Source organism: Cebus imitator, unplaced genomic scaffold, assembly GCF_001604975.1.
Source record: "Cebus imitator isolate Cc_AM_T3 unplaced genomic scaffold, Cebus_imitator-1.0 Scaffold8, whole genome shotgun sequence".
Classification (NCBI taxonomy): Eukaryota; Metazoa; Chordata; class Mammalia; order Primates; family Cebidae; genus Cebus; species Cebus imitator.
Genome location: NW_016107323.1, coordinates 1089126 through 1116051, shown reverse-complemented (window position 1 = coordinate 1116051; position 26926 = coordinate 1089126). Strand labels below are relative to the sequence as shown.

Sequence of the window (26926 nt, the reverse complement as noted above, 5' to 3'; positions counted from 1 at the left end):
TCTGCAGCTCCCACAGATGATCCCTAGGCAAGCAGGGTCTGGAGTGGACCTCCAGTAGTCCTACAGCAGAGGGGCCTGACTATTAGAAGGAAAACTAAAAAAACAGAAAGAAATAACTTCAACATCAATAAAAAGGACATCCACTCAGAGACCCCCATCTGAAAGTCACCAACTACAAAAACCACAGGTGGATAAATCCACAAAGATGGGAAGAAACCAGCACGAAAAGGATGAAAACACCCAAAACCAGAACTCCTCTCTTCCTCCAATGGATCACGACTTCTCACCAACAAGGGAACAAAGATGGATGGAGAATGAGTGTGATGAATTGACAGAAACAGGCTGCAGAAGGTGGGTAATAAGAAACTTCTCTGAGCTAAAAGAACATGTTCTAACCCAATGCAAAGAAACTAAGAACCTTGAAAAAAGGTTTGACAAAATGCTAACGAGAATAAACAGCTTAGAGAAAAATATAAATGACTTGATGGAGCTGAAAAACAAAACACAAGAACTTTGCAAAGCATGCACAAGTTTCAATATCAAATTGACCAAGCAGAAAAAAGGATCAACCAAGGATATCAGAGACTGAAGATCAACTCAATGAAATAAAATGAGAAGGCAAGATTAGAGAAAAAGCAGTGAAAAGAAATGAACAAAGCCTCCAAGAAATATGGGATTATGTCAAAAGACCTAATCTACATTTGATAGGTGTACCTGAATGTGATGGAGAGAATGAATCCAAGCTGGAAAACACTCTTCAGGATATTATCCCGGAGAACTTCCCCAACACAGCAAGACAGGCCACCATTCAAGTCCAGGAAATACAGAGAACACCACAGAGATATTCCTCAAGAAGAGCAACCTCAAGGCACATAATCATCAGATTCATCATGAAGGAAAAAATGCTAAGGGCAGCCAGAGAGAAAGGTCAGGTTACCCACAAAGGGAAACCCATCAGAGTCACAGCAGATCTCTTGGCAGAAACCCTACAAGCCAGAGACAGTGGGGGCCAATATTCAACATCCTTAAAGAAAAGAACTTTCACCCTAGAATTTCATATCCAGCAAACTAAGCTTCATAAGCGAAGGAGAAATAAAATCCTTTATGAACAAGCACTTGCTGAGAGATTTCGTTACCACCAGGCCTGCCTTACAAGAGCTCCTGAAAGAAGCACTAAACATAGAAAGTAACAACCAGTACCATCCACTCCAAAAATGTACCAAATGGTAAAGACCACCAACACAATGAAGAAATTGTGTCAACTAATGGGCAAAACAACCAACTAGCATCAAAATGGCAGGATGAAATTCACACATAACAATATTAACCTTAAATGTAAATGGGCTAAATTCCCCAATCAAAAGACACAGACTGGCAAATTGGATAAAAAGTCAAAACTCACCAGTCTGCTGAATCCAGGAAACCCATCTCACATGCAAGGACACACATAGGCTCAAAATAAAGGGATGGAGAAAGATTTACCAAGCAAGTGGAGAGTAAAAAAAAGCAGGAGTTGCAATCCTAGTCTCTGATAAAATAGACTTTAAACCAACAAAGATCAAAAGAGACAAAGAAGGGCATTACATAATGGTAAAAGGATCAATGCAACGAGAAGAGCTAACAATCCTAAATATATATGCAACCAATACAGGAGCACCCAGTTACATAAAGCAAGTTCTTAATGACCTACAAAGAGACTTTGACTCCCACACAATAATAATGGGAGACTTTAACACTCCACTGTCAATATTAGACAGATCAACAAGACAGAAAATTGATAAGGATATCCAGAACTTGAACTCAGATCTGGACCAAGCAAACCTAATAGACCTCTACAGAACTCTCCACCCCAAATCCACAGAATATACATTCTTCTCAGCACCACATCGCACCTACTGTAAAATTGACCACATAATTGGAAGTAAATCACTCCTCAGCAAATGCAAAAAAACAGAAATCATAACAAACAGTATCTCTGCAGGGAAATCAAATTAGAACTTAGGATTAAGAAACTAACTCAGAACCACACAACTTCATGGAAACTAAACAACTGGCTTTTGAATGTTGACTGGATAAACAATGAAATGAAGGCAGAAATAAAGATGTTCTTTAAAACCAACAAGTACAAAGACATAATGTACCAGAATCTCTGGGACACATTTAAAGCAGTTTCTAGAGGGAAATTTGTAGCAATAAATGCCCACATGAGAAGCAAGGAAAGAACTAAAATCAATGTCTTATCATCAAAATTGAAAGAGCTAGAGGAGCAAGACCAAAAAATCTCAAAAGCTAGCAGAAGACAAGAAATAATTAAGATCAGAGCAGAAGTGAAGTAGATAGAGACACAAAAAACCCTTCAAAAAAATCAATAAATCCAGGAGCTGGTTTTTTGAAATGATCAACAAAATAGACCACTAGCCAGATTAATAAAAAAGAAAAGAGAGAAGAATCAAATAGATGCAATAAAAAATGATAAAGGGGATATTATCACTGATTCCACAGAAATACAAACTACCATCAGAGATTACTACACACAACTATATACACCTAAACCAGTAAACCTGGAAGAAATGGATAAATTCCTGGACACTTGCACTCTCCCAAGCCTAAACCAGGAAGAAGCTGAAACCCTGAATAGACCAATAACAAGGGCTGAAGTTGAGGCAGAAATTAATAGCGTACCAACCAAAAAAAGCTGAGGCCCAGATGGGTTCACAGCCGAATTCTACCAGACATACAAAGAGCAGTTGGTACCACTCGTTCTGAAACTATTCCAAACAATCCAAAAAGAGGGAATCCTTCCCAAATCAATTTGTGAGACCAGCATCATCCTGATACCAAAACCAAGCAGAGACTCAACCAAAAAAGAAAACTTCAGGCCAATATCAATGATGAACATAGATGCAAAAATCTTCAATAAAATACTAGCAAACTGATTGCAATAGCACATCAAAAAGCTTATCCATCATGATCAAGTAGGCTTCATCCCGAGGATGCAAGGCTGGTTCAACATATGCAAGTCTGTAAACATAATCCACCACATAAACAGAACCAAAGACAAAAACCACATGATTACCTCAATAGATGCAGAGGAGGTCTTCAACAAAATTCAACAGCCCTTTATGCTAAAAACTTCCAAGAAACTAGGTATCAACGGAATGTATCCCAAAATAATAAAAGCTATTTATGACAAACCTACAGCCAATATCATACTGAATGGGCAAAAACTGGAAGCATTCCCTTTGAAATCTGGCACTAGACAAGGATGCCCTCTCTCACAACTCCTTATTCAATATAGTTTTGGAAGTTCTAGCAAGAGCAATCAGGCAAGAAAAAGAAATAAAAGGTATTCAATTAGGAAAGGAGTAAGTCAAATTGTCTCTATTTGCAGATGACAATTGTATATTTAGAAGACTCCATTGTCTCAGCCCCAAATCTCCTGAAATTGATAAGCAACTTCAGCAAAGTCTCAGGATACAAAATCAACGTGCAGGAATCACAAGCATTCCTATACACCAATAACAGACTTGAAGAGAGCCAAATCAAGAATGAACTCTCATTAACAATTGCTGCAAAGAGAATATAATACCTAGGAATACAACTAACAAAGGATGTAAAGGACCTCTTCAAGGAGAACTACAAACCACTGCTCAAGGAAATAAGAGAGGACACAAACAAATGGGAAAACATTCCATGCTTAAGGTTAGGAAGAATAAATATCGTGAAAATGGCCATACTGCCCAAAGTAACTTATAGATTCAACACTATCCCCTTCAGGCTACCTATGACCTTATTCACAGAACTGGAAAAAAAACACCTTAAACTTCATATAGAACCAAAAGAGAGCCTGCATAGACAAGACAATCCCAAGCAAAAAGAATAAAGCTGGAGGCATCACGCTACCTGACTTCAAACTATACTACAAGGCTATAGTAATCAAAACAGCATTGTACCGGTACCAAAACAGATGTAGACCAATGGAACAGAACAGAGGCCTCGGAGGCAACACCACACATCTACAACCATGTGATCTTTGACAAACCTGACAAAAACAAGCAATGGGAAAAGGATTCCTGTTTAATAAATGGTGTTAGGAAAATTGGCTAGCCATGTGCAGAAAGCAGAAACTGGACCCCTTCCTGACACCTTACACTAAAATTAACTCCAGATGGATTAAAGACTTAAACATAAGACCTAACACCATAAAAACTCTAGAAGAAAACTTAGGCAAAACCATTCAGGACATAGGCATAGGCAAGGACTTCATGACTAAAACACCAAAAGCATTGGCAATCAAAGCCAAAATAGACAAATGGGATCTAATTAAACTCCAGAGCTTCTGTACAGCAAAAGAAACAATCATTTGAGTGAACTGGCAACCAACAGAATGGGAAAAAATTTTTGCAATCTACCCATCTGACAAAGGACTTATATCCAGAATCTACAAATAACTAAAACAGATTTACAAGAAAAAAACAAACAAATCTTGCTCTGTTGCCCAGGCTGGCGTACAGTGGTGCAATCTTGGCTCACTACAACCTTTGCCTCCCGGGTTCAAGTGATTCTCCTGCCTTGGCCTCCCATGTAGCTGGAATTGCAGATGCGCACCACCATGCCTGCCTAATTTTTGTATTTTAGTAAAGACGGGGTTTCACCATGTTGGCCAGGCTGGTCTCAAACTCCTGACCTGAAGTCTGCCAACCTCGACCTCCCAAAGTGCTGGGATTACAGGTGTGAGCCACAACACCTGGCCCTAACACAAGACTTGTATCCAGAATGTATAAACTACTCCCAAAACTCAAAAATAAGAAAATATTCCTATAAAAATGTGCAAAAGATTTAAACAGACATTTCACCATATGTGTTTGATAAATAAACACACAAAAAGATGCTCAACATGAGTAAACAACAAGGAAATGCAAATTAAAATCACAATGCAATTCACCCATTAGAACAGCTAAAATAAAAAGGTACTGACAATACCAAGTATTGACAAGAATACAAGCAACTGGAACTTTCTTATGATGCTAGTGGGAATACAAAATGAAAACCTGTTTCTGCTCAGGGAAAAAGATCGTCAATTTCTTTCTTTCTTTTTTTTTTTCCTTTTTTGTTTCAGATAGGGTTTCACTCTGTCACCTGGGCTGGAGTGCAATGGTGCCACTATGGCTTACTGAAGCCTTAACCTCCCAGGCTCAAGCAATCCTCCCACCTCAGCCTCCTGAATAGCTGGGGCCACAGGTGCCCACCACCAGGTCTGGCTAATTTTTTTTTCTCTAACTCTCCACATTTTTTTTCTTAGAGATAGGAGTCTCACTATATTGCCAGGGCTGGTCTTGAACATCTGAGCTCAGCGATCCTCCCACCTTGGCTTCCCAAAGTGCTGGGATTATAGGTATGAGCCACTGTGCCCAGCCTAGATTGGCAGTTTCTTATAGAGTTAAATATATATCTACCAAAAGACTCAGGAATACCACTTCTAGGCAGTTACCCTCTATTCACACAAAAATCTGTAAACAAGTGTTTACAGAAGCATTACTTATAATCACAAAACAATGGAAACAGCCCAGATGTCCTTCAATGGGTGAATGGATAAACTGTGATATATCCATTCAATGGAATACTATTCAGCAATAAAAAGGTACAAACTTGATAAAGGCAATAACAAGTATGAATCTCAAAAGCATTGTGCTAAGTGAGAGAAGAGAGCCTCTCAAAATATTACATCCTGTAGGATTCCATTTATATGACATTCTGGAAAAGGCAAAACTATAGAGACAGAGAACAGATCAGCAGTTGCCAAGGGCTAGGTGTTGGAAAGGGCCTGACTACAAAGGGGCAGCACAAGGGAATTCTTCAGGAGTGTTGGTGGTGTTCTCTATCCCATTTGCTGTGGTTGTTACAAGAATCTATGCATGTGTAAAAATTCATAGAACTATATAAACAAAAAAGTAAATTCTAATGTATGTAAATTTTTTTAATCTTAAAAATCAGCCTGTCCAATTTTGAAGCTGATATGGTGATATTCCTTCAGTAAATGTGTCATGGAAAGGAAGCCTATTTAAAACAAAAGCAGACATACTGAATGTTTATTCTGCAGAACCATTTGTGTTTCCCTGGGTGAAGCACTCTTTCTGATTTCTTCAATACAGTCTAAAGAATTCAGAAAATACTACCTAATAAAAAAGAAATAGTATGCACAGCAATTTTTTAAATTTTTATTTTATTCTAAGTTTTGGGATATATGTGCAGAATGTGCAGGTTTCTTATATAGGTAAATGTGTGCCATGGTGGTTTGCTGCACCTATGTACCCATTACCTAGGTATTAAGCCTGGCATGCATTAGCTATTTATTCTGATGCTCTCCCTCCCCTCGACACATAGCAATTTTTAAGAACATCAAGAAAGAAACTCACAGTAAGAAATGTGCGTAAATCCATAAGACCAGAAATAAATTTGCTTGTCAACATGTATCAAATACCTTGGCAGAAAAGTAGTTCTCATAGGCCAATTCTTTAGGCTCTGAAACAGCAGCTGTTCTCTTTTGTTAAAAGAAGTTGTTCTTGGAATACATCTAGTTGATAGGCCTCTTAGAATTTGCCCTGCATTTTTCTTATGCAAAGGACTTTATGTAAAAAGTTGGCCTGATAGAACATCAGAATGATTGATGATGTGACACAGTTCTTGCTGCTTATCAAAATATAGAGCATCATGTGTGTGTATGTACGTGTGTGTGTCTGTGTGTGTGTGTGTGTGTGTGTGTGTGTGTAGAATCAACTGTGTTTATATGTTTGGATAGATAATACATTAATATGGTTTGACATTCTGTAGGTGCCAAAACTGCTATTTATTATTTAGAAACTCCTGTGGGACTGCGCCAGTCATTTATAGCTGGTACCCATTTTGATTGATCAATGCCAAGGGCCATATGGGTTATTAAATATGTTCAGTATAAGTCCTGTAAGAATATCAACCCCCAAATCTCCCTTTTTCTAGCAGCCTACCACTATATTTTCTGTAATATTCAATACAGAGGCAGAAAAGCCTTTCAATATTGGGTTACATGAAGTTGGATGGAGGTGGGTATTTTAATTACTTTAATCGTGTATAGCAACGTGAAACAGGTACATTTCATTCCAAAGCTATCTCTGAGAATCCTCCAGCCTTTCTTCCAGGGCTCTCTTTCCATTTGTGTTCCCTTCTCCTTGCTCTCACCCCGAAAGCCTGCCCCTCTCCTGATGTTTGTCTGGGACCAAATAAACATACCACTGTGGGATGAGATAAACTTTCTCATCCCACAGTGCTCATCCCCTGGAATATTACTGCTGTGAGCTTGGGGCTACAAAAAGATACACAACAAACCTGGTAGCTCTTCTGAGAGCAGCAGTTTTTCTTTTTTGCTTTACTTTTCTCTCTGTTTCTTTCTTTCTCTTTCTTCCTTTCTCATTCTCTCTTTCTCACTCTCTTTCTTTCATTCTTTTTTTTTCTTTTCTTTCTTTCTCTCTCTTTCTCCCTCTCTCTCTCTTTCTCTCTCTCTCTCTTTCTTTCTTTCTTTCTTTCTTTCTTTCTTTCTTTCTTTCTTTCTTTCTTTCTTTCTTTCTTTCTTTCTTTCTTTCTTTCTTTCTTTCTTTCTTTCTTTCTTTCTTTCTCTCTCTTTCTTCCTTTCTTTCTCTTTCTGTCTTTTTTCTTTCTCTTCTTTCTCTCTCTCTCTTCTTTTCCTTTTTCTAAACAGGGTTTTTCCCTGTCTCCCAGCTGGAGTGCAGAAGCCACAGCTCACTGCAGCTTCAGCCTCCTGGGCACAAGTGATCCTCCAGCCTCAACTTCCCGAGTAGCTGGGACTACAGGCACGCACCACTATACCTGCTAATTTTTGTATTTTTTGTAGAAATTGTGGGGGTGAGGGGTCTTATTATGTTGCCCAGGCTTGTCTCAAACTCCTGGGCTCAAGCACCTGCCTACCCCAGCCTCCCAAAGTGAGCCACTACACCTGGTAAAACACTTAAAATGTCACTTTAGGTCCCGTGAAGAGCAGCGTGGAGGTGGGCTGAGGTTAGAAGGTGGAGAGCGTGGAAGAAGATTGTGGGTTGAGTATTGGACATCTGTTCTTGAACAGTCCCTGGGCCTGCCATAGGAAAGGAAGTTCTCCTGAGTAAGTAACTTGGACTTTCCTTTTCCCTTTAATAAAATTTTTTCTTGGGCTGTGGCCAAACCGCCCACAGGATTTTGATTCATCCCTTATTCAAACCGGTTTAGCTTTTCCCTGCTTTCACCTGGCCATCCCACCTAGGCACAGAAGACCTTGCTCTCATAACAGGTAGTTTTCTCCCTGAGGGGGAACTCTCCCAGCAGTTAAAGGAGTGATTCCTTTCCAGTACTACATCTTACACAGCTCCCATGAATTTGAAGGTAATACAAAAACCTTGAAAGATACTTTGGGCTCACTGTGAGCAATGCTGAGTATTCATTCTCCTTTACCATCACAATTCCCTGGGGAATGTTTGAGAAACGGTCCTTTAGGGCTTTAACAATGTTAAACACTGATGGAAGGGGTTTAATGCATGTAAAATAAAATCAAAACTTCTCTTCAGGCACAGTAGTATCTAGCCCCTTGGTACCTCTCCGGCCTCTTCCAGTCAGTCTCTCCCTTGGTTCACTGTGATCCAGCTACAGTGAGCTTCTTGCAGTTCCTAGAATACTTGGAGCTCATTCCAGCCCCAGGGCCTTTGCACTTGCTGTTCCCTCTGCTGTTCCCTTGCTGCTTTTCTGCATGTTCTGCCCTTGACTGGCTCCTCCTCTTCCTTTCCTCCAATGCCATCTCCTCAATGAAGCTTTTCCTGATTTCCTGATGCACTTCCCACCCTTGTTCATCTTTATCCCAGCACCTCCATTGCTTCCTTCATAGCACTTAACATAATTTTACATGTCACATTTTAATATCTGTTTCCCCCACTGGACCAAAAGCTCCAGGAGGATAGGGACCAGGACTGTTTTGTTCATCGGTACATCACTGGGAAGTGGCAAAGTGCTGGGCTTTTAGTAGGATCCCAATATGTAAATATGTAAATACTGAATGAATGATTGAATTGAGTATAATGCATGCCCCATCCAAGGTATTCCTGAAGATATAAAGGCTTTCTTATCAAGGAATGAAGTTATGAGAGTAGAAAGATAGCATGTGGTTGCTATTTTAGATCAAGGAGATGTTCTAGTGCGATACTTCCAGTTACTGCCATGTGCTCTGCTCTGCTAACCCGGAAGGTTGACAGAGCTTTTTTTTTTTTTTTTTTCCGAGACAGTCTTGCTCATTGCCCAGGCTAGAGTGCAGTGGTGTGATCTCAGCTAACGGCAACCTCCACCTCCTGGTTCAAACGATTCTTCTGCCTCAGCCTCCTGAGTAGCTGGGGTAACAGGTGCGTGCCATCACATCCAGCTAATTTTTTTTTTTTTTTGTATTTTTAGTAGAGATGGGGTTTCACCATGTCAGCCAGAATGGTCTTGATTTTCTGACCTTGTCATCCACCCGCCTTGGCCTCCCAAAGTGCTGGGATTACAGGCTGAGCCATGGCGTACAGCCAGCTGACAGCTCTTTTTGCAGGAGGTTAAAAAAGATTCTGGGCTGGTTACCCATCTGACAAATGGTTGATATCCAGAATTTACAAAGAACTAAAACAGATTTACAAGAAAAAAACAAGCCCATTCAAAAGTGGACAAGGGGTATGAACAGACACTTTACAAAAGAAGACATGCATGAGGCCAACCAACATACAAAAAAATGCTCATCATCACCGGTCATTAGAGAAATGCAAATCAAAACCACATTGAGATACCATCTCACGCCAGTTAGAATGGCGATCATTAAAAAATCCGGAGACAACAGATGCTGGAGAGGATGTGGAGAAATAGGAACACTTTTGCACTGTTGGTGGGAGTGTAAATTAGTTCAACCATTGTGGAAGACAGTGTGGCAATTCCTCAAGGACTTAGAAATAATAGAAATTCCACTTGACTCAGCAATCCCATTACTGGATATATATCCAAAGGATTATAAATCATTCTACCATAAGGACACATGCACACGAATGTTCATTGCAGCACTGTTTACAATAGCAAAGACCTGCAACCATCGATGATAGACTGGACAGGGAAAATGTGGCACATATACACCATGGAATATTACGCAGCCATCAAAAACGATGAGTTTGTGTCCTTTGTAGGAACATGTATGAACCTGGAAACCATCATTCTCAGCAAACTGACACAAGAGCAGAAAATCAAACACCGCAAGTTCTCACTCATAGGCGGGTAATGAATAATGAGAACACGTGGACATAGGGATGGGAGCGCTATACACTGGGGTCTGTTGGGGGGAAATAGGGGAGGGACACGGGGGGTGGGGAGTTGGGGAGAGATAGCATGGGGAGAAATGCCAGATATAGGTGAAAGGGAGGAAGGCAGCAAATCACACTGCCACGTGTGTACCTATGCAACAATCTTGCATGTTCTTCACATGTACCCCAAAACCTAAAATGCAATAAAATATATATATACACACATACATGTGAATATATATATATATATATATATATATATATATATATATATATATAAAAATAATTCTGGGCTGGGTAAGGTGGCTCATGCCGTAATCCCAGCACTTTAGGAGGCCAAAGTGGATGGATTGCTTGAGGCTAGAAGTTCGAGATCAGCCTGGGAAACATGGCAAAACCCTGTCTCTACTAAAAATACAAAAATTATCCGGGCTTGGTGGTGCGTGCCTAGTCCCAGCTACTCAGGAGGCTGAGGAAGGAGAATTGCTTGAACCTTGGAGGTGGAGGTTGCAGTGAGAACCTCTGTCGCACTTCTGTCGCACCACTGCATTCTAGCCTGGGTGACAGAGTGAGACTCTGTCACCAAAAAGAAAAGAAAAAGAAATTCTGAAGACAAAAGATTAGCTCTTGAGGACCCTTAGTAAGGTTTATTCAACCAGAGGCATCACTTTTGAGGAGATGGGCCTATATTTATTTTGTTTCCAAAATTTTAGATTCAAAGCAGTAAAAGATAATCATACACTTCATGATAGATCAGTCCTTCAGAGACAGCATAGTCCTTAACACTTGTTGCTGACTTTTAATTGATTCTCTTTTAAATGGATTTTTCTTTCTTAATCCACAGATCACAGTTCTTATCTGCGTGAACACACATGGCTCTGTTACGAAAAAGTAAGATTACAACTTTGAAAATAATGATTAAAAATCAGATATTTGGGAGGATTGTTTTGATGCTGGGGCTTGGCTTTTTTCTTCTTTCTTGAATTGTCTTTGATTTTCATGGATAGTTTTGGCATCATCATTTCCGGATGATTCCCATGGAGAGTTGTTCAGTATTTTAGTCAGAAGTGGACTTATTAGCTGGGCGCACTGGCTCACACCTATAGTCCTAGTACTTTGGGAGGCTTAGGTGGGCGGATTAGTTGAGCTCAGGAGTTCAAGACCAGCCTGAGCAACATGGCAAGACCCTATCTCTACAAAAAATACAAAAATTAGCTGGTTATGGTGGCAGGTGCCTGTAGTCTCAGCTACTCAGGAGGCCGAGGCAGGAGGATCACTTGAGCCTGAGAGGCAGAGTCTGCAGTGAACCGAGATTGCACCACTGCATACCAGCCTGGGAGACAGAGCAAGAACCCGTCTCAAAAAACAAACGAACAAAAAAGAAGTGGAAGTGGACTTAGAAGAAGAATCATATATTTCTATAAAACTTGCAGATATAATGCATTTTCTCATTCTGAATAAATATTCATGTTCATAGCTAATTTAGCATTTTGTATTCATATTCTTAAAGAGTCACCTCAACTCTTCAGACCCATCAGAAACTGGGTTTGCCTCTGATGGTAGATCCAGTCATTTGTGAATTTGTGGAGAAACATAGTAACCTAATTGTGTTACCCTCAGGGTAGAATTCCCAGATTCAGCAAACAAAGACACAGGACCGGAGTTAAATTTGAACTTCAGATAAACAACAAATTTTTAGTATAAGTATGCCCCAAATATTGCATAAGACATATTTGTACTAAAAATATAATTTTATCAGGCAACTCTATGTCAGTGCTAACAGCCACAGTTGAAAGTGTCAGATGATAGTAGACACTGGGCCATCTCCCCAAGTTGGTTGTGGCAGGTGAATTTTTTTTTTTTTTTTTTGAGACAGAGTTCTGCTTTGTCACTGATGCTGGAGTTCAGTGATGTGATCTCTGCTCACTGCAACCTCTGCCTCCCGGGTTCAAATGATTCTCCTGCCTCAACCTTTCAAGTAGCTGGGATTACAGGCACCCACCACCATGCCTAGCTAATTTTTGTGTTTTTAGTAGAGATGGGATTTTACCATGTTGGCCAGGCTGGTCTCAAACTCCTGACCTCAAGTGATCCACCTGCCTCAGCCTCCCAAAGTGTTGGGATTACAGGTGTGAGCCACCACACTCAGCCATTGCAGCTGTGTATTAATCAGACCTGTTGATAAATTGTAGAATTTTGTCCATTTCCTGATTCTCCATCATTTTGTTTTAAAATGAGTCTAGTATCTGATTGACCCTGGCTGAATCTGTAATTTATAAGGCAGTGAGGAACTGGGTGTCAGGAAAATAGAATCACAGCCTCAGGATGTAGCTTTGAAAGGCATCCATGGAGACTCTTTTCTTTTACAAGTGGGAAGACAAAGGCATAGAGGCCAAAAAAAATAGATCCATATGTAGTCAGTAGATTAAGTCTCTTGATACATACAAATAATAAAAAATAATATGTGCTGGGCGTGGTGGCTCATGCCTGTATTCTTAGCACTTTGGGAGGCCAAGGCGGGCTGATCACCTGAGGTCAGAAGTTTGAGATCAGCCTGGCCAACATAGTGAAACCCCATCTCTACTAAAAATAAAAAAAATTAGCCAGGCGTGATGGTGGATGCCTGTAATCCCAGCTACTTCGGAGGCTGAGGCAGGAGAATCGCTTGAACCCAGGAGGCAGAGGTTGCAGTGAGCTGAGACTGTGCCATTGCTCTCCAGCCCGGGCAACAAGAGTGAAACTCTGTCTAAAAAAACACATTTTTCTTTAAGTCAACTCATTTTTGTAAGTGTAATTCATAATAGAAAGTTCTTATCCTTACTGTAAATGAAAACAGAATGATTACCTATCATAAAAAAAAAAAGTAGCTTTAAACATGTATACATTTAGAAAAATGTGATTCAATTCTGGGTAGCTTTTGTTGTGCTCCTGCACATAAAATCAGGAAGGCTGACTTTCTCAGATGGTGATGTAATATTACTTAATGCTATGAACATGAACTTCCCCAATCATTTCATGCACTACCAGTGCTGTGTGTTCCATACTCAAGAAAACACTGTTTCATGCCACTCTACTTCTCTCCCGATCCTAAGAGCAAACATCACTGGAACAGACAGACCTGGAGGCTTAGAGGCATTGGGGTCTTCTAACTGTTTACCCAGGGCAAGCAAGAATTTTCTGCCTTTCCTTCCCTCCCTCCCTCCCTTCCTTCTGCTCTCTCTCTCTCTCTTTCTTTCTTCTGCCTCTGTCTCCCAGGCTAGAGTTCAGTGGCACAATCTCGGTTCACTGCAACCTCCGCCTCCCGGGTTCAAGCAATTCTCATGCCTCAACCTCCTGAGTATCTGAGACTACAGTCATGTGCAACACCCAGCTAATTTTTGTATTTTAGTAGGAACAGGTTTTCGCTATGTTGGCCAGGCTAGTCTCAAACTCCTGGCCTCCGGTGATCCACCTGTGCTCGGATTGCAAGTGTGAGCCACCGCACCTGGCCTGCACATCATCCTTGACCAGGGGTTGAGTTAACTGAGAAGCAACTGTGTCATAATGGCTAAGAACATGTACTTATAATTACTACTGGCTCATAGAAGAATCACTTAAACTCAACAAAATAAAAGCCACATGTGAAAGACCAACAGCCGGTATCACACTAAATGGGGAAAAACTGAAAGCCTTTCCTTTTACATCTGGAACACGACAAGGATGGCTGCTTTCACTATTGTTATTCAACACAGTACAGCAAAAGAAATAGCTTCCAAATTGGAAAGGAAGAAGTCAAATTATCCTTGTTTGAAGATGATATATTTTTGTTTTGTTTTGTTTTGTTTTGTTTTGCTTTGGAGAGACAGTCTCTCTCTATCACCCAGCCTGGACTGCAGTGTTTCGATCTTGGCTCACTGCAACCTCCGCCTCCCAGGTTCAAGCAATTCTCATGCCTCAGCCTCCCAAATAGCTGGGATTACAGGATGCATCATCACACTCAGCTAATTTTTGTATTTTTAGTAGAGATGTGGTTTTGCCATGTTGCCGAGGCTGGTCTTGAACTCCTGGCCTCAAGTGATCTGCCCACCTCAGCCTCCCAAAGTGCTGGGATTACAGGTGTGAGCCACTACTCCTGGCCGATATAATCTTATATTTGGAAAATTCTAAAGACTCCACCAAAAAACAATTAGGACTGATATACGAATTCAGTAAAGATGCAAAACCTCTGAGCAACAATAGTGTTCCAGGTTAATTCTTTCTGTTTGTTTTTGTATTTGAGACGGGATCTGGCTCTGTCACCCAGGCTGGAGTAATCTTGGCTCACTACAGCCTCTACCTCCCAGGCTCAAGCCAATCTCCTATCTCAGCCCCCTGAGTAGCTGGGACTACACATGCATGCCGCCGCCCCCCCTATTTTTTGTAGGGTTTTCTTGTTTGTTTGTTTTTGTTTTTTTGTAGAGACAGGGTTCCACTATGTTGCCCAGGCTGGTCTTGAACTCCTGAGCTCAAGTGATCTGCCTGCCTCAGCCTCCCAAAGTACTGAGATTACAGGCATGAGCCACCAAACCTGGTCAGGTTAATTCTTTATATGCTACCTGCTTATAGAAAGGTCTCAGACCACCACTTCTCCATGTGACATGGAAAGCATCTACTCACATTACCATGCTAAACTTTGTCACGTGATTTCGGGTTCACAGGTTCAATGTTAACGTGTTTCTATTTCTATATCAGTTAATCAGGTGCTGCTGTTCCTTCTGATTGTGACCCTCTGTGTGATTCTGTATAAGAAAGTACATAAGGGGACTGTGCCCAAAAATGACACAGGTGAGCAGACATGGAATTCATTGAGATGGGATACACAGGAATGTGGTTTAAATGTGTTCTTCTAGGTCCTTTCAATATCTGGGTTCAGGGACAAGTGTCAGTTTGGTCAACTCTCAAGGACCTGCTAGTAGAATATCTGCCCTAGACCACCTTTTCAGTTGTTCTCTAGGGTGGTTGGTGCTATTCAAACTTTAGCATGTGTGAGATTCACATGGAGAGCTTGCTAAAACGCAGCACTGGGCCACCTGTGAGATGTAGGATAAGTAGGTATGGGTTGGAGCCTCAAGATTTGCATTTCCAATTAGCTCCTGGTTGAGGCTGATGCTGTGGGTTCTTGGACCACACAGTGGGTGTACCACTTTACACCCCATTTCTTTGGAGCTTCTCAATGACTTTGCTTATGGAAACCGCCCTCTCTCTCCTCTCCCTGCTGGTAAATTCCCATCAGTGCAAGACAGCCTCGTAACTCTCAACTTGAAAATGGCCCCCCATTGGCCCTGTGTTCTCTCCCAGCTGCACTGTGTTTCCCTCATGGGGTTGAATTGCTTGAGATGGCACCTTCATAACTCCAATGTACACACAAAGTCAATCTCCATAAAAATAAAGAAGCACTGCTTATTACAATTTAATTAATTTACTTTTTTTTTTGAGACAGAGTCTCACTCTGTTGCCCTGGCTGGAGTACAGTGGCACAATAGCAGCTCACTGCTGCCTCGACCTCCAGGGCTCAAGCAATCTTCCTGCGTCAGCACCCTCAGATAGTTGGGACTACAGGTGTGTGCCGCTACACCCAGCAAACTTTCTGTATTTTTTGGAGAGATGGGTTTTGCCATGCTGCCCAGGCTAGTCTTGAACTCCTGGGCTCAAGCTAACCTCCTGACTTGGCCTCCCAAAGTGCTGGGATTACAGGCATAAGCTACCATGCCCAGCTAATTTACTTTTTATATCAATCAAGCAAATATACACTTATGGGCTGGTGGTGGTGGCTCATACGTGTAATCTTAGAACTTTGGGGGGCTGAGGTGGGAGAATCACTTGAGTCTAGGTGTTTAAGACCAGCTCAGCCTAGGCAACAAAGCGAGACCCTGTCTACACTCACACAAAACATTACCTGGGCATGGTGGGGCTTGCCTATAGTCTCAGCTACTCAAGAGGCTCAATGAGAGGATCAGTTGAGCCTAGGAGATCTAAGCAGCAGTGAGCCCTGATAGTGCCACTGCACTCCAGCTTGGATGATAGAGTGAGATTCTGAATACAGTTACTCTTTTGATGTGTTACATACATTTATTCCTCACTTTTTTTTTTCAGCCAGATGCTTAGGGACTGGAAACACAACAGTGAACAAAAACAACTTCCCTATTTCGATGAAGCTGGCATTTCTTTCTGATTATATTTTGTAATTTAAAAATTAATTTGGGCTGGGCATTGTGGCTAGCACCTGTAATCCCAGCACTTTGGGAGGCCGTGGTGGGTTGATCATGAGGTCAGGAGTTCAAGACCAGGCTGGCCAAGATGGTGAAACCCCATCTCTACTAAAAATACAAAAATTAGCCAGGTTCCTGTAATCCCAGATATTCAGGAGGTTGAGGAGGAGAATTGCTTGATTCTCCACCTGGGAGGTGGAGGTTGCAGTGAGCTGAGATTGTGCAACTTCACTCCAACCTGGGCAACAGAGTGAGATGCTGTCTCAAAAAAAAAAAATCATTTAAAAATAATTAAAAACGTATAATCTGATCTAAATGAACATAGAGAGCATCTGCAAAGAGTGATTTTCACACAAAGACATATATACAAATGTTCATAGGGTATAATTCATAGTAGCCTCAAACTGGAAACAATTCACATGTACATCAACTAGTGAATGGATACAAAACACGTAATTTATCCCACACAATGAAATACTTTTTGACAGTAAAAAGGACCAAATGACTGATACAAGCTACAATATGGATGAACCTAAAAGAAAACTATGCTAAATAAAAGAAGTCAAACCTGAAAGACCATATATTGTATGATTCCATCTATATGAAATTTCTAGGAAAGGAAAATCTATGGAGATACAAAGCAGATTGGTGGTTGCCTAGAGCTCGGAGTGGGAATAGATTGGCTGCAGACCCGCCAGCTCAAAGGAACTTTCTAAAACTGGATAGTGGTGATGGTTGTACAACTCTATAAATTTACAAAACATCATTGAACTGTACACTTACAATGAGTAAATTTTTTTTTTAATCTGTATTTGTTTGCTAGGGCTGCCATAACCAACTAGCACAGACTAAATGGCTAGACCATAGAAATGTGTTTTCTCTAGTTCTGGAGGCTGGAAGTCCAGGATCAAGGTGCGAGAGGGTTTGGTTTCTCCTGAGGCCTCTCTCCTTGGCATGCAGACAGCTGCCTTCTTGCTATGTCCTCATGTGGCATTTTCTCTGTGCTGCAGTCCTGGTTGTGACCCTCTATATGATTCTCCTCTTTTCCTCCTCTTACTAGGATACCAGTCTTATTGGGTTAAGGCCACACTAAATGACTTCACTTTAACTTAATTTCCCCTTTAAAGGCTCTGTCTCCAAGAACACACATCCTGAGATGCTGGGAGCTAAGACATTCACAGATGGACTCTGGAGGACACAGTTCAGTCCGTAGTAGTATCTACATCTCAATAAACTGTTTTAAAAGAGAGAAAAGGAAATCATGTAAAGACAAATGTCATCTGAACTTCTGACTCCACTCCTCATGCTTCCCTCCCTGCTCATAAACCAACACATTCACTCAGCTAATCCCACCACAGACTCCCTTCTTCAGGGAAAGAAGTGGATCAGTTTCAAAACAGCTGTTAAAACAGCTCTAAAGAAATGCACATCCTGACTGACTAATCATCTATATAGATAAACAAAGCATTTGGACCACATGAATGGATCCATTATCACATGTTTATTCATTCAGTGTTAAAATTTTTTTAAATCGGTGTTATAAAATACCACTCAGATGAACATAGTGTTGGCATGGAAGGATGCTTGTGATATGTTAAGTGGGAAAAGCAAGTTGCAGAAGACACTGAAAAGTATGATTCCATTTTGGTTTTTAAATAATAAGTGTTTAAGGTATATATTCTTTAGAATATGTAAACATGAAGAAGGGTTTGGGGTCACACACCATGCTGGTTATGTTATATATTGTTATGTAGGTCAACTTTTGGAGTAGGAGCGAGAGGTCTGCAGAAAACAGTCACAATTTACCAAATATTCTTCGGTTTGGGCTGAAATTTTTTCAATAATTAAATATTAATTTTTATAAAAAACTAGTATTCTAAGTTAATGTCCAGGAGCCCTGTGAAGTCCTATGCTGAAGTAAAACATGGCAGCATTCTCTGTAATCTCCCCATGGTGACATTCCATGTAATCTCCTGATACTTTTTTTGTGATAAGTGTGCTGGTCACTCACAGCTGTCTCACTTTGGGAGAGGCAAACTGATACACTTGGCTAAAACAATTCTTATTTGAAATGGGATCCTGAGTCATGGTACTAGGAGAGCAGAACATTTCCTCTCTTCTAGGAATGGGCGTGGCTTGATCAGAGCTGCTTATGGAAGGGATGAAGGCAGTAATCATTTCTAGTCCATTCTGCTGTCATTGTGATGTTTTCTATTTTTGTTAGGCACCAAATGGTTTCCCATAGCCAACATTTTAATGCGTTGGCTCAGGCACCAGTTGGTACAATGAATCCAAATAATGGAGCAGATAATTCTTAAAGAAACTGCAAGGATGGAGCATTGATGAAGAAGGTACAGTTGATAAGCCTTTCCACCTCATTTCTCCAGTGTGCCTTTGTTCTTTATTCTGTCCAGGGGAAATTTTTTGGCAGAGAGCAGTATTTTTGGCTTAGGTTAGTGCTCAGTTTCTTTGCCTGGCAGATGCCCCTAAGGAGTGTGGCAATATTATGTGTTGGCAGCAGAGCTGGACACTCAATGTTTGACCTTCTTCTGGAGTGTCCCCTCTTTCATGAGAATGCCCTCCTTTTACCTTGTGCTTCCCATTGTCTGCTGAAGGCCCCTGCCTGGGTCTGGGAGCCAGGCACTACCCCAACATTTTCACCCTTCCCTCTTATTCCTCAAGAGTCCTGTTTTCTGAGGCTCATTCATCAATTCCATTTAGTTCATTTCAGCAAACTTTCATGAAGCACTCCCAAAGTGCCAGACTCAGTGGGGATAATATAATGAGCTTACAGTGTAGTGGAGGAGACAGACACATAAAGATTCTTCCAGTGCATTGTGGCAAGTGCTCAAATAGTGGTATCTAATACTCACCATCTATTCAAATTTTATTGAAAATCTACCATGTACCAGGAACTGGGACAGCTGCTGAAAATACAGAGATGAACAAGATACGATCCCTGCCCTCACAGGGATCCTAGTGTAATAGGAGAAAGAGGGAAGACATGCAACCAAATAAATTGCAATGCACTTAATAAATCCAACCTTAGGTAAGGCCACAGCACAGAGAAGGAACATGTTAATTTGTGTAGGGAGCTGTTAAAGGCTTCCCAGAGGATCTGATGTTGGTACCGCATTTGGAATTTGGAATGAATATGTAAAGATTAGCCATGCAGAAAAGGATATTGAAAGCATTCCAGGCATTGGGAACATCATATACAAAGGCACTGAGATAAGAGTAGTGTTCTGGGAACCATGAGGAGTTTGGTGTTACTGAAATAGAAGGAGGTGAGGCTGGAGAAGTGAGCAGGGACTGGATCATGAGGGAGCTTGTGTGCCAGACAAAGATGTGGCTTTAATTTTTAGGAACCACTGAAGAACTTTTAGCCACAAAGAAATATAGTCAAATTAGCATTTTTGGCAGATCACTTCACAGCCTCCAGGTAATATAAGATGACAATTTAGTCCAAAAGGAATAATCCTTAAGAAACTTTTTTTTGGTTTGTTTATGCTGCTGATAAAGACATACTCAAGACTAGGAAGAAAAAGAAGTTTAATCGAACTTACAGTTCCACATGCCTGGGGAGGGCTCAGAATCATATGGGAGGCAAAAGGCACTTCTTATATGGCAGTGGCAAGAGAAAATGAGATATGCAAAAGCGGAAACCCGTGATAAAATCATCAGATCTCATGAAACTTATTCACTACCATGAGAACAGTCTGGGCGAAACCATTCCCATGATTCACATTATCTCCCACTGGGTCCCTCCTACAACATGTGGGAATTATGAAAGTACAGTTCAAGATGAGATTTCAGTGGGGACACAGAGCCAAACCATATCATTCTGCCCTGGTCCCTCCAAATTTCATGTCCTTGCATTTCAAAACCAATCCTTCCCAACAGTCCCTCAAAGTCTTAGCTCATTACAGCATTAACTTAAAAATCTACAGTCCAAAGTCTCATCTGAGACAAGGCAAGTTCCTTCTGTCTATGAGCCTGTAAAATCAAAACCAAGCTTGTTATTTCCTGGATACAATGGGAGTACAGGTATTTGGTAAATACAGCCATTCCAAATAGGAGAAATTGGCCAAAACAGGGGTTACAGGCCCCCTGCATGTCCAAAATCCAGTGGGGCAGTCAAATATTAAAGCTCCAAAATGATATCCTTTGACTCCAGGTCTCCCATCCAGGTGAATGCTGATGCAAGAAGTAGCTTCTCATGGTCTTGGGCAGCTCTACCCTGTGGCTTTGCAGGATATAGCCTCCCTCCCAGCTGCGTTCGTGGGTTGGCATTGAGTGCCTGTGGCTTTTCCAGCAATAGGTACAAGTTGTCAGTGGATCTACCATTCTGGGGTCTGGAAGACAGTGGCCCTCTTCTCACAGCTCCACTAGGCAGTGCCCCAGTAGGGACTCTGTGTGGGAGCTCTGACCCCACATTTCCCTTCTGCACTGCCCTAGCAGAAGTTCTCCATGAGGGCCCCACCCCTGCCGCAAACTTCTGCCTTGGCATCTAGACATTTCCATGTATCTTCTGAAATCTAGGTGGAGTTTCCCAAACCCCAATTTTTCACTTCTGTGTACTCACAGGCTTAACACCATGCAGAAGCTGCCAAGGTTCTGAAGTCACAGCCTGAGCTCTATGTTGGCCCCTTTCTACCATGGCTGGAGTGACTGGGACACAGGGCACCAGGTCCTTAGGCTGCATACAGCACCAGACCCTGGGCCCAGCATATGAAACCACCTTCTCCTGGGCCTCTGGGCCTGTGATGGGAGGGTCTGCGTGAAGACCACTGATATGCCCGGGAGACATTTTTCCCATTGTCTTGGGGATTAACATTTGGTTCCTCATTACTTATGCAAATTTCTGCAGCTGGCTTTAATTTCTCCTTAGAAAATTGTTGGGTTTTTTTTTTTTTTGTATCACATTGTCAGGCTGCAAATTTTCCAATCTTTTATGCTCTCCTTCCCTTATAAAACTGAATGCCTTTAGCAGCATCCAAGCCACCTCTTGAATGCCTTGCTGCTTAGAAATTTCTTCCATCAGATATCTTAAATTATCTCCCTCAAGTTCAAAGTTCCATAAATCCCTAGGGCAGGGGCAAAATGCCTCGGGTCTCTTTGCTAAAACATAACAAAAGTCACCTTTTCTCCAGTTCCCAACAAATTCCTCTTCTCCATTTGAGGCCACCTCCACCTGGACCTTATTGTCCATGTCTCTAACTGGCTTTTGGTCAAAGCCATTCAACACATCTCTAGGAAGTTCCAAACTTTCCTACATTTTCCTGTCTTCTTCTGACCCCTCTAAACTTTTCCAACCTCTGCTTGTTACCCAGTTCCAACGTTGCTTCCACATTTTTGGGTATCTTTTCAGCAATGTCCCACTCTACTGGTACCAATTTACTGTATTGGTCAGTTTTCATGCTGCTGGTAAAGACATACCTTAGACTGGGAAGAAAAAGAGTAATAATTGGACTTATAGTTCCACATGACTGGAGAGGCCTCAGAATCATGGCAGGAGGTGAAAGGCACTTCTTGCATGGCGGCAGCAAGAGAAATTGAGAGATGCAAAAGCAGAACCCCCTGATAAAACCACCAGGTCTCATGAGACTTACTCACTACCACGAGAACAGTATGGGAAAATCCACTCCCATGATTCAATTATCTTCCACTGGGTCCCTCCCACAACACATAGGAATTATGGGAGTATAATTCAAGATGAGATTTGGGTGGGGACACAGAGCCATACCATATCATGGTTACTTTAGACAATTTGGAAAGTATAAGAAATACAAACAAAATCAAAGTCATGCATAATTCCATAAATAGACATAGGTTCATTTGCAAATATGTATGTATCAAATTGGGATCAAACACTAGAGAGAATTTTGTATTCTTTTCTCCTTAACAGTGTCTTATGAGCATTCTCTCATGTCAGTAAATATATTGTGAAAACAAAATTATTCTAGTCATGGAAATTTCAGACACAGTAGAAGGAGAAATAGGAGGCCATTTTCAATGTGTCTTAAATTACACAAAACACAGTACCTGGTAGTTAGTTTCAAGAAATGCTTGTTGAATTAAATATCAGCTAGAACTACCCTGAACCTCAGGGATAGAGGTTTTTCAAAAAGGATCTGGAAAGAGAGGGTGTGGGTGGGGGGGGGGAGAGAGAGAGAGAGAGTGAGAGAGAGAGAGCGCGCTCTTTAAGTAAAAATCAGTTGAGCATTTTATAGTGGATACTCTACTTACAGATCATTATTCTTCTCCAAGGCTGAAAGTTGTATTGTGGTACTAAAGTATGATGTTATGTGGCTTTGGTATTTTATATCACAGCCAAGGCTCAAAAGAATAATTAATTATTCATCTTGTGCATTAGTCATGCTCTTTCATTTACCTCCTTCCTCTTGCTGTCAGCATTCGAGAAACTTGACTAGAGGGGAGATAGAAGAAGGAAAACCACAGCTAGTATCTTACAGCAGTGCAGACAAAGTGAATATTCTGATTCAGGCAAGAATTGGAGACTGTTGGACAAATGAAGCTTTCAGTTCTTTGTTTTTTAACTGTGTGTGTGTTTTAGGCTAGCCAATTGACTCCTGTAAAATAGCTCCAAAATAGATTTTGTGTTATGAGCAAAAGGGCTCACTGCCTGATGTGCTAGAATCCAACATTATGACCCTGAGTTTTGAGAAAAGCAAAGCGTTTTCTTGTAAATCATCTAACAAGGAGACAGGAGCCCAGCTCAAATCTGTGTCCCTGTTATGGCTTTAAGGCAGTAATTTTATTAAAAAGGCTCAAGGGTAGATTCGGGATTAGCAGGTGATTGATGGAAGGGAAGAGGAGGTCTGGAGAGTCCTGGGGCATGCACAGTTATTTCTTCATGCTACCTAATGGGTCTCGTGCAAATCTGGGAGGAGTTAATATGAAAAACAGGGTGAAAATCCAAGCTGTGACATTAGCAAATTTGTTCTATGCAAACTTCAGTTGACCATATTGGTTCCAACTGATTTCAGCCAGTTTCTTAATCTCAGAAGCAGAGAGAGTTTCATCATTTCAGCAAAAATTGTTTTTTCTAATTTATCATCCTGCAAACTCAAGAATTCCTATCAGTCATTGATTTCTTTAACTCTTTGGGGGTATGGTTTCAATAGTGACATAAACAAAATAGAAGTTTATTTCCTCTCTCAAGTAGAAGTCTGATGTATCAGTTCTACAATTAGCCAGATCAAGATTCCTTCTATATTATGGTTTTGGTGAGGTCAACAGGTAGCTTCCATCTTGTGATCTAAGCTGACTACTCTAACTACCACCATCATATCAACAGTCCAGCCAACGGGAAAGGGGAAAGGCAAGGGGATGGGTGAGCATTTCGTTGAAGGGTAGACCCAGCAGTGGCACATATTACTTGAACTAACATTCCATTGGTCAGAACTTGATCACATAGAGCTGCACATGAGTCTGGTAAAATAGTCTTCGTGGCTGGCTATGTACCAGCTAAAATTCCAAAGTTATTTTCTAAGGGAAGACAGAATGACTAGATATTGGAGAACAGTCAGCAGTCTCTTCCACTCTATGCTATCTTCACCCAGGAGTGTGGAAGATGCATTAAACTGGCTCTACTGCGAAATTCTTTAATGTTCCAAGACACCGATTTTGATGTTTCCAGATGATGAATCAGAGACTCCTGAAGAACTGGAAGAAGAGATTCCTGTGGTGATTTGTGCTGCAGCAGGGAGGATGGGTGCCACTATGGCTGCCATCAATAGCATCTACAGCAACACTGATGCCAACATCTTGTTCTATGTAGTGGGACTCCGGAATACTCTGACTCGAATACGGTAACTTGTGTCTTACAGACTTCGGCACTTTCTGTTTCCTTCCTTCCTTCCTTCCTTCCTTCCTTCCTTCCTTCCTTCCTTCCTTCCTTCCTTCCTTCTTTCCTTCCTTCCTTCCTTCCTTCCTCCTTCCCTCCCTTCCTTCCTTCCTCCTTCCCTCCCTTTCTTCCTTCCCTTCCTCCTTCCCTTTTTTCCTATCTCTTCTTTCTTTTCTCTCTCTTTCTCCTTTATTTTTCCTTCCTTCCTTCCTTCCTTCCCTCCTTTCTTCCTCCCCTGCCTCCTTCTTCTTTTTCTTTCTCCCTCCCCTCCCCTCCCCTCTCCTCCCCTTCCCTCCTGTCTTTCTGATAGATCTTGCTGTGTTACCCAGGCTGGAGTGTGCAGTGGTGCAATCACAGCGCACTGCAGCCTTGACCTCCCTGGCTTAAGCAATCCTTCTGTCTCAGCCTCCCAAGTAGCTGGGACAACAGGCACATGCTGTCACACCCAGCTCATTTTATAGTTTTTTTGTGGAGATTGAGTCTCTCTTTGTTGCTTATGTTGGTGTCAAAATCCTGGGTTCAAACAATCCTCCCTCCTTAGCCTCCCAAAATGCTGGGATTACAGGTGTGAGCCACCACACCTGGCCTCTACTTTCTTACATTTCCTTAAATAGATTTCCTTTCTTTTTGGATTAAGAAATAAACAAAAAATTAAAATTTGAACATATTATAAAAACGGAAGATAACTGTAAAATCTTGGTATGGAGAGTGTCTTTCTGAGCCCAGAAATCATCAAGAAAAATGGACAGATTTGACTGCATAACATTTAAAAACTTTACAATGATGAAAAGTACAAATGAAGCTACTCATACAATAGATTGAAAGAAAGTAATTTTAACATGTATTATAGACATAGAAATACTATCCAAAATACATAATTATTACAAAAAATTTAAAAACACAAAAAAATTTAAAAACCCAGTCAAAAGTGGGCATAGAATATAACCAGACAATTTACAGAGGGAAAAAATGCAAATGGCCAATAAACATGAAAAGGTGTTGTAGGCTGGGTCAGGTGGCTCACTTCTATAATTCCAACACTTCGGGAGGCTGAGGAAAAAGGATAGCTTGGGGTCAGGCCAGCCTGGGCAACATAGCAAGACCTCTGTCTCTGCAAAAAATTTTTAAAAATTAGCAGAGTATGGTGATACATAGCTTCACAGGAGGTAAGAGGATCCCTTGAGCCCAGGAGCTTGAGGGTGCTGTGAGCTATGAGCACACCACTTAACTCCAGCCTGGGCAGAAGAGTGAGACCTTGTTTCAGCTAAAAATAAATAAATAAGGCCGGGGGTGGTAGCTCACTCCTGTAACCCTAGTACTTTGGGAGGCCAAGGCGGTGGATCACCTGAGGTCAGGAATTCGAGACCAGCCGGGCCAACATGACGAAAGCCTGTCTCTACTAAAAATACAAAAATTAGCTGGGCGTGGTGGCCCATGCCTATAATCTCAGCTACTGGGGAGGCTGAGGCAGGAGAGTGGCTTAAACCAAAGAGGTGGAGGCTGCAGTGAACTGGGATCATGCCACTGCACTCCAGCCTGGATGACAGAGCGAGACTGCATCTCCAAAAATAAAATAATAAATAAATAAATAAATAAATAAGCAAAGTTTTTCTATTAATAGGAAAATATAAATTAAAACATTTTTGCATTGTTTAAAACATATATGTCACTTCAGTGACATCATTTTTCACTTATCAGGTTGGCAAAAATTAAACAGAACATCATTACTCGGTGCAGGAAAATGGACATGCTTATTCCTTATTTACACAATGTGCGTTTTATAAGTTGGTAAGCATTTGGTGAGGTCAACATGGCAATATTTATCAGAATGTTGTATGCATGTATAATTTCATGCACATGCCATTTCCTCTTCTGGGAATCTGTACTACAAAAATTCTAGTACATATTACCAAAATATGTGTACAACAATGCTAGTTTCGGCATTTGTGAACTAGTAAAAACATTTCAAAGTGCTTAAATGTCCACCAATGGAAGAATATTTAAATGAACTATGAAATATGATCCAGCTGTTAAAAAAAGAAGGCACTCTGTATAAAGAGACACAGGAGATTCTCAAGGCATATTGTTAAGTGGAAAAAGCTGGTTACAGTATAACTTGTATAGTATGATTCTAGTTTATGAAAATTCAAAACCCCTAACTGTAAGTGTGTATATGTACGTGTATGTGTTTCAGTAAAGAAAAAGAACTGGAGGCCAGGCATGGTGGCTCATGCCTGTAATCCCAGCACTTTGGGAGGCTGAGGCAGGCAGATCACCTGAGGTCGGGAGTTTGAGACCAGCCTGACCAATATGGAGAAACCCCGTCTCTACTAAAAATACAAAAATTAGACAGGTGTGGTGGTACATGCCCGTAATCCCAGCTACTTGGGAGGCTGAGGCAAGAGAACTGCTTGAACCCAAGAGGTGGAGGTTATGGTGAGCCGAGATCACACCATTGCACTCCAGCCTGGGCAACAGAAGCAAAACTCCGTCTCAAAAAA

General features: G+C 41.2%; 1 protein-coding gene across 4 annotated transcripts in view; it reads left to right on the top strand.

Moving 5' to 3' along the window:
* The window catches only part of GLT8D2 (glycosyltransferase 8 domain containing 2), a 70494-nt gene that overhangs the window by 32253 nt on the left and 11315 nt on the right, over positions 1–26926 (top strand). For 3 of the 4 annotated variants that reach the window (XM_037742824.1, XM_037742823.1, XM_017540378.2), the window contains exons 2-5: positions 8017–8149; positions 11173–11219; positions 15039–15131; positions 24219–24390. In XM_037742824.1, coding sequence (XP_037598752.1) covers positions 11201–11219; positions 15039–15131; positions 24219–24390 — 284 coding nt within the window. In that variant the 5' untranslated portion in view covers positions 8017–8149; positions 11173–11200. The remainder of the gene's footprint in view (positions 1–8016; positions 8150–11172; positions 11220–15038; positions 15132–24218; positions 24391–26926) is intronic. The other variant, XM_037742828.1, reaches the window with a different exon arrangement.